The following is an 8,019-nucleotide window of genomic DNA, read 5'->3' on the forward strand; positions in this document are numbered from 1 at the left end:
GTGGAGGCTTCCACAGGTGAACGTGTCTGACTCCAGGAAGAACCTGCAACAGATTCTGAGTTTGGAGTTTCTATTTTTCCCCCCTCTGATTCCCAAAGTTACACTGAAAATTAGGACCAGCAGAACAAAGTGTTCCAGATATGACGAAACTAGCTTCAGAAACCTTTAGTACTCTGACCTCCTTGCTCTCCAGGTGATGTATCTTTTTCCCCATACTGGAAAAGTAGGCCCCTTTGTCATTAGAGCAGGCACCATTCAGATATGTAACCCAGGTCACCCCAATACTGACTTCCCAGCTATTGAACAGGACACAGAGTGTGGTCTTCAGGGCCGACTAGGCCGGAGATTGGAACGGGCCACAATTCTTCTGTTCGTAAGATTTATAATTACAAATCAAGCATATTTCCAGTTTGATGCAGTGATGTGTATCTGGATCCTTTTATTCTGTGAAATAACTAAAGTCCCAAAGTTGTCCCGAACGTATCCCCCCTCTGCCGCCAAAGACCTCCTGGATAGGATTAAACCCAACTGCCAGCAGTGTATGTGCAACAACTGGTTCTCTCTCATCTATTGGTGCAATAGACTGATTCAGTCTCCGGAGGATTATTTTACTGCAAAAGGCTCACCACACATAGCGGTAAATGAGTCCAGTAAAACTGCCACCTCAAAATATTATGCTACTCCTAACCCTGGTGTTGCTCTTTCACAGGGTGTTTTGAATATTACCAATTTAGTTTAACAACATATTTTTTCCTTTTTTTGAAAAGTGGAATTGTTGATTTCGTGTTGGGGAATGGAGAGTTTTTTTTTATAAATGAAGCAGCTGTTTGGCCACTTCTCAGCACTTTATTCTGTCATCCAAGAAGAAGTTTGCTCGTTTTTTTGATTTCCCAGGCTGGGTCGGACAATGAAGAGGATTCTGGTGAACAAAACAAAGAACGTAGCTTGGAGCTTTCGTGTGATACAGTCAGAGAGCAGCTCACCAACAGCATTCGACAACAATGGAGAATCCTGAAAAACCATGTCGAGAAACTAGACTCTCAAGATATGATGGGCTTGTGTCGAATTGAATAGTTTAGGGCAGCACTGCCCAATCTTGGTCTTTTTGTGGGTCACTTGGGTGAATGCCCTGGAATTCCATGGGCCATAAAGAAAGTGCCAATAGCAACTGTTTGTGAACCTCCAGGCCCACAAAATTCACATGGAGCAAGAAATAAAAGTGCAAATGGAAATGAGTTGCCTGAGCTTTGTGTGCTGGATTACCTGCGTTTGTGGTCCATGTGTGGCTCCAGGTCCATTGTTTAAACACCCTCTGCTTTACAACAGTGGAGTGTGGAAAATAAGAAATTCCATTGTACTATATCGCACTTTTCATTTCTTCAGTAGTTTTGAGGACGGCGAATTAGATCTTGACGACTGAAACTGGGAAATATTTCAGAACAAATACAGGAAAAGGTGTTCACTAATTGTCTCAAAAATGCGTCTATTCAGAAAAGCATTAACTCTACTATTACCAAAAGAAATCCTAGGTTAAAGGAAAAGGTGACTCGAGGAAACTATTTATGCCTCCTGTTATACAAAGGCGATTTATCCCCATGTAATTGGCATTCCAAAATACCTACAATTCTGAACTCTGGTCTGATTATAAGGTAAGTGTCTCCCTCCCCTGCAAAAACCTCCTCACTTGGCCAGTTTGAGCTAGTTTTCTGATGAGACAGACTGGAAGGATGGGCCATCTATATTTGGTGCTGGGCTTCCACAGTTTACTGTGACTTGTGTAATGTATGGGGAAAGGTTAAATAGAAAGTAGGAATCTCCTCAAATTTTGCCATTTTGAAGCCCTGATTTTATTTTAAATGTAGCTGGAAAGTGCAAAGCTTTACTGTAATTATATTTAAAATACTTGCAGATGTATGGTTTATTTTAAATACATCCGATTGTTAGTGTTGATGGGCTAAGTTTCACTTATTGCAGCATCCTTGGTGAAGTCTGGTTTTCTGGAGGATGATGATATAATCAGCAGAGAAGATCATGAGCAAGAGATTGAGAAACTAAAAGTGGAAATCCAGCAGTGCAGGGATGTGATCAAAGCCCAGCAACAGCTGTTACAGGTATGGTTTATATTTTAAAATAAATGCCTCCGATGTGTCAAGTCTGCACTGTGAAAGCAACTTTGTAGCTGTAAAGCCGGCTGCTGATTTGAACAGCGAGCGGTGGCCAATTATTGCAGTCAGTATAGGGTATGGGGGGACATGGGATGTGTTCCCATGCACCTGCTTCCCTTGTCCTTCTAGTTGGTAGAGGTCATGGGCTTGGGAGATGCTGTGGAAGAAGCCTTGGCGAGTTGCTGCAGTGCATCCTGTAGATCGTACACATTGCAGACATGGTGCACTAGTGGTGGAGGTGGGAGATGGACTGCCGATCAAGCCGGTTGCTTTGTCCTGGATGATGTCGAGCTTTGAGTTTTGTTGTAACTGCACCAATACAGGCAAGTGGAGAATGTTCCATCACACTCCTGTCTTGAGCCTTTTAGGTGGTGGAGATGCTCTGGGGAGTGAGGTGGTGAGCCACTTGCTGCAGAATACCCAGCCTTTAACCTGCTCTAGTAGCCACAGCATTTATGTGACTGGTCCAGTTGTGTTTCTGGTCAATGGCCACCCCCAGGATGTTGATGGTGGGGGATTCAGTGTTGGCTATGCCATTGAATGTCAAGGGGAGGTGGTTAGACTCTCTCTCTTCCTTGTTGGAGATTGCCTGGCTCTAGTGTGGTGCAAATGTTACTTGCAACTTATCAGCCCAAGCCTGGATGTTGTCCAGGACTGCTTCATTATCTGAGGAATTGCAAATGGAGCTGATTGATTTTAATCCTTTTTTAAGGTGTTAGGTATTGAATTTATTTTATATATAAAGTCAAAAAATGCCTACTTTATCATTTTTGAAATGTGAAGGTTAGTGTTACCTTTTCTTTCCAAAGCAACAGATTAATGCCCAGTGCGATGACGAAACAGCCATACTACTGCGAGACTGCTACTTACTGGAAGAGAAGGAACGATTGAAAGAAGAGTGGAGACTATTTAATGATCAGAAGAAAAACTTTGAAAGGGAGAGAAGAAACTTTACAGAAGCAGCTATCAGACTGGGGCACGAGGTAGCACTTTTGGTTATTTTACGTTTGTTGGTCTCCACGTAGAATGGAATTAGCCCCATCATTTTATAAACCTTCTGCAGACGAACCTGTCCCTTAATGCTAAATTTGGAATTGCTGTGAAAGCTGTTATTTTTGCTGTGAAATGGTCATGCTTGTCACAGTTGATTGAGATCTCTGATTTGTTACTATGAAATGGTGAGCAGTTATCTTAATCATTTGGGAAAAAGAAATTCATTTTGTATGAACATCTGGCCTTTAAGTATTGTGGTGCAAAAGATCAATACAGTATGAGATTAATTGTTTTGTGACCTGCAGAAAGATTGTACAGACTCCATAATTTGCAGTCAGCTCTAATGACATAATTTCCAGCGGGTATGAAAATTATAAATTGCAACTTGTAAACAACTGTATGTGGAGGTTCTGCAGAGCTGTACAGTTCACCCTGTATTATAAACAGAACAGAGTCCACAGCACTGGCACTCCCAGATATTATAGAATACTTCTTCACAAAACCAATCCATGAGATAAAGTTGGCATAAACTTTACTCCAGTCTTGGAAGTATATATTTTTTTTGATTTTTATATCTTGATTCTCATTAAAGTGCATTTCACATTCATGAAGCTGTTACACACAGAATTTACATGTACATTCTGATGTTACAACGGTTGTGGGAGGAATGCGTTGATGGATCCAGAAGTGACATTTTTTGACTTTGCCCATTTCTATCCGCAGAGGAAGGTTTTTGAGGAAGATCGAGCCACATGGTTGAAGCCGCAGTTTTTGAACATGACTCCCTTTATGGAGCGCAAGAATCCCAAAATAATGAAGCCACAAAGTGCCTTTTCCATTAGTGAGTTTTACAATCAAATGTACAAAAAAACTGAACATTCAATGGAAAGTGATACCTTGCCCACTTGTGTTACTGTCCTCCGATGCCTTTGAAGCAGCTCATGTTTAGATTCATACATTTTTCGTGTGTTTTCTTGTTAGATTCATTTTCTTTCTCTAGTGTGCTGCCTCAACTGACCAACCTCAGTCAATGCTCCAAAATTTACAAATACCAAGACTTAGTAACAGGTTTGAGAGGATAAATCGCCTCCTCCTGCTCCTATGTTCCTCAGTAAGCAATCCACTGCAATTTTTTTTGCACCATAAATATGAACATTTTAAATCGGCAGTTTGAGAGAGAACTTGTGCGGTGGTCCTTTTGTTGGAAGCTAACGGTTGACACTAATATTTGCTCCTTTAGTATTATGAGAGCCACATGGTCAGGGAGCACGAAATACAAACTGATTCCGTGACTGGTTATTAAAATTTATAGTTAGGTGCATCCTCAAGCGTGTAAGTTAACTTCTGGGTGATTTATTTCTCTCTCTTTCTTCTGCGCTCTCTCTCCTTCACGCTGTTTCTCCCCCACCACCTCCTCCACCTCCACCACTATGGCCAAGGAGAAGTGTGGCCCAACAGGAAATCCCATTCAACCTTCCTTGATTCTTTCACCCACCCCTGGGGGGCATGGGTTCTTAGCGACACCAACTGCACGGAGTGGACATTGGGAACTGAGTGGAAATGGAGGGACAACATTTTTCATCCTTCCATGTGTTCATGTTCCAGGGCACTTGTGGTCCTTTTCAAAACATCCTGCTGGGATTTTCAAAGTGGGGCGGAGATGAATGAGATTCACAGAAATACATGGGAGATATTACGGTGCTCTTTCAATTCACATTCCAGGCTAGAATCGAGTGCTCTCGCATCGTGTATTAAATGAACTTGTAAGATAAAGAGTGTTTGATGGCAACCCATTGAATGAACGAATATAGAATTTATTGTGCTGTTCAGTTAGGCCAACATGACTCGCATAGTATTTTGACACTGTGATTTGGGTCCACTTCCTTTGTGAGATGAAAAGCAATGATCTGATTTATTTTGAATGGACTTGTTATAAAGATTTATTGAGATTTTGCTGATTGCGTGAGATCTATATTAAAAATGAAAGAAGCATTTCTCTAGTGCTGGGGAGGGGTTGTTATTAAAATGTCACATCAGTAAACCTGGAAGAAGGTTTTGAGCTCCCCAATTACTCAGCAGTTAAATGAACCAAATATGGTCCAGTATTCAGGAAGACCAGGGATTTGATCCCTGTCTATGCTGAATGAGCTGATTTCAGCTCGAGTGCTAATGGTGAAGTAGTGTTGATTTCAGCAGCTCGGGCTCGGTGGGGGAGTTAAAACCGGCCAGGTTTCCTATTCCTTATTCCCATCTATTGGTCCTTACCATTAACCGGGTATGATTCGGTTCTGTTACGATGCCCATGATTGAACATCCTCCCAACAACATTTACAAATAAGCACAGCAACTTCAAATACAGTCCCTTCATCAAGTGTGAACATGGTGTGTGCCTTTTATTTTTTCTTTGTTCCCACTGTGGTTGCTTGAACTTTCAGGAGTAGATCAACTACTTCGAGCTACTTCTATTTATTTGATTAACTTGGTTTATATATACCATAAATATCTTCTAGGTCCAGAGCAGGAGAAGCACAAGATACAGTCACAGCCAAATATGTCTACTTACCTCCGACCTAATACAGCTCCAGTAGCTGCACCTGAACCCTCAACAAATACCAAATTTCCTCCAATAAATAGTGCCACGCCCGTGTCCACAGAATCTGGTCGAACAGTGCGCCTCAATCCAGGAACTAGGTGTGTTCACGAATCTCTTGTGCATTTTGTGTGGGTTTTTTTTAATAGACCAGGTGATAGTAGGAATAGGAGTTTTGGGACTGGAGTGGGTCACCAGGTTATTTTAGGAAAAAATACTTTACAGGAAATTGCAACCAGCAGCAAGAATCTTGAAGCTTCAGTCCTTGAAGTCAGACCAGTATATTCCTGTTACAATTTTTCTGCAAATTATAAATTAAAATGAAGATAAATTGTTTGGTACTGAACACCTCTAGTTGATGAATCATGCTTTCAATACTATAAGAATTCCATGTTCATTTTGGAGGAATGAAAGAGTGGATGTGGGGCCGAACATGAAGGAGTTTTGCCAGTTAGCTCCAGGTAATTAATCGATCTCAAATGGTATGGGTCTGCTTAAGGTATTCTAGTAGCAACCATCTGAAAAAAACTGACATTTGGTAAACTTTTGAGGAATGATGCTCGTTGCTGAAAATATGCACAGTAGAGTGAGAAAGAAGTTGCATTTATATAGAGCCTTTCACCATCTCAGGAGGGCCCAAAGCACTTTATGAAGTACTTGAAGTATAATTGCTGTTGTGATGTAGAAATACAAAGATCTGATTAGGTTCAGTTGTGTAGTTTTTTAACCAGATAGGAGATCTTTGTGCTAAATCTCGGGGCATGCATTCCAGATTAAAGTGTAATGATTTTGTTCATTGATTTTCATTGCAGCTCGAGACCTATACCAAAAAGAGGAAACGGGGGCAGTTACGATGTGAAAAGAAACAGTAATGGAAGACCTCATGAGAAATGGAGGAGCACTGCAAAGCCAGCCCCCGATCACAGATATTATAACGGGTGTTCTACACTTTGGAACGATTCGCAGGAGGAGGACTCGAGTGGAAATTCTCTACAATCTACAAATGAGCCTAATCTCAAATGATTGTGCACAAGGCAGAAACTACAACTTCAGATTCTGTGAACTGTCTGGGGTCCTTGGAATGTAGTGTTCCATTGAAATAATGCACATGTTATGGTGACATTGTGAACTGAAGATCACTTCAGGCAGCACTTTGTATGTCGAGTGGAAACTGGTGACAGTTGTGACTACGACGCCTGGATGATTTTTGGTTTGCCGGAGCTGCACTATGTTTACGTGTAAATGGGTCTGAAGAATCGCATTTTAAACGTGAGCTCTTTTTGTCTTTCTCTTTTGCTATTGATTATGAAAGGAGTAGGTGCAAACTTTTTTGTGAAGTTTTTAATTTTAAAATATTGCAATGATTTTTGAATCTTTGTTTATGTAGGTTATGTGAAGTACTGTAACATCTGAAATTATTTTGCTTTTAAACCTTTTGACATGGTGATGGTGGTGATGGTGGGGAAAAAGTCATGCACGTGTCAAATCGTCACTACAGACAACTGTTGCTAAACTCAAATCAAATCCTTGTAAGGTGTTCTGATAGAATTTTAATTTGACATTTTTTTTAAAAAAAAGACTAGGTGCTGCTTTAAATGTAACACATGAATTTTTTTTGTCCCTGAAAGATGGGATCTTAATAAAATGTGTGTTCACAGCAGATCTGCCACAACAACTTTATTCAAGAATTTGCAACTAAAGACCCTGCTCTGATGAAACCACTGCTGGAGAGGTTGACTGGTGACTGGCCAAGAGGGTATTTGTGGGGTTAAGGAAACATTTGATGGTTCTGTGCTTGTTCATTGAGATTTTTGATTGTCATAATCGATTCATGTGGTTAAAGAATTCCTGGTTCTTCATGTCAAGCTTTTGCAGTATTTTTAAAACTGCTGTTTTCATGACTTGGTGCACACATCTGGTTAATTGTGTGGCCTTCAGACAGAGGGATTTGTTAGAAAGTTGCTCTGGAACAGTGATAGACACCGACAGAGGGAGATAAATAAAGGTGAGACTCAGTACAGTACAATAGAGAGACACCAGCAGAGGGGGATAATGTGTGACTGAGTACAGTGAGTAACAGAGACAAACCAACAGAGGGAGTTAGTTAAAAGTGAGACTCAGTACAGTGAGTGATACAAAGAGAATCCAACAGAGGGAGTTAGTTAAAAGTGAGACTCAGTACAGTGAGTGATAATGTGGAGATGCCTGTTTCCACGAGTGGAGAATTCAAGAACTAGAGGACATAGATTTAAGCTGATTGGCGGAAGGATT

The 8,019-nt window shown here is 40.9% G+C and overlaps 1 protein-coding gene across 1 annotated transcript; it reads left to right on the forward strand.

Annotated features, from left to right (window-relative positions):
• Positions 1-1,225: 1,225 nt before the first annotated feature.
• LOC137325592 (afadin- and alpha-actinin-binding protein-like) lies at positions 1,226-7,328 on the forward strand. Its single transcript, XM_067990857.1, has 6 exons — positions 1,226-1,292; positions 1,975-2,111; positions 2,975-3,148; positions 3,882-3,999; positions 5,669-5,849; positions 6,561-7,328. Exons 1-6 carry the CDS (start codon positions 1,226-1,228, stop codon positions 6,769-6,771), a joined length of 888 nt encoding a protein of 295 aa, XP_067846958.1. The 3' UTR covers positions 6,772-7,328.
• Positions 7,329-8,019: the final 691 nt, after the last annotated feature.

Source organism: Heptranchias perlo, chromosome 9 (genome assembly GCF_035084215.1).
Source record: "Heptranchias perlo isolate sHepPer1 chromosome 9, sHepPer1.hap1, whole genome shotgun sequence".
Lineage (NCBI taxonomy): Eukaryota > Metazoa > Chordata > Chondrichthyes > Hexanchiformes > Hexanchidae > Heptranchias > Heptranchias perlo.

Coding starts and splice junctions, on each gene's coding strand:
- LOC137325592 (XM_067990857.1), top strand. CDS start 1,226: ATGGAAATGAGTTGCCTGAGCTTTGTGTGCTGGATTACCTGCGTTTGT. Junction 1,293..1,974: donor TGGTCCATGTGTGGCTCCAG/GTCCATTGTTTA, acceptor CACTTATTGCAG/CATCCTTGGTGAAGTCTGGT. Junction 5,850..6,560: donor CGCCTCAATCCAGGAACTAG/GTGTGTTCACGA, acceptor TTTTCATTGCAG/CTCGAGACCTATACCAAAAA.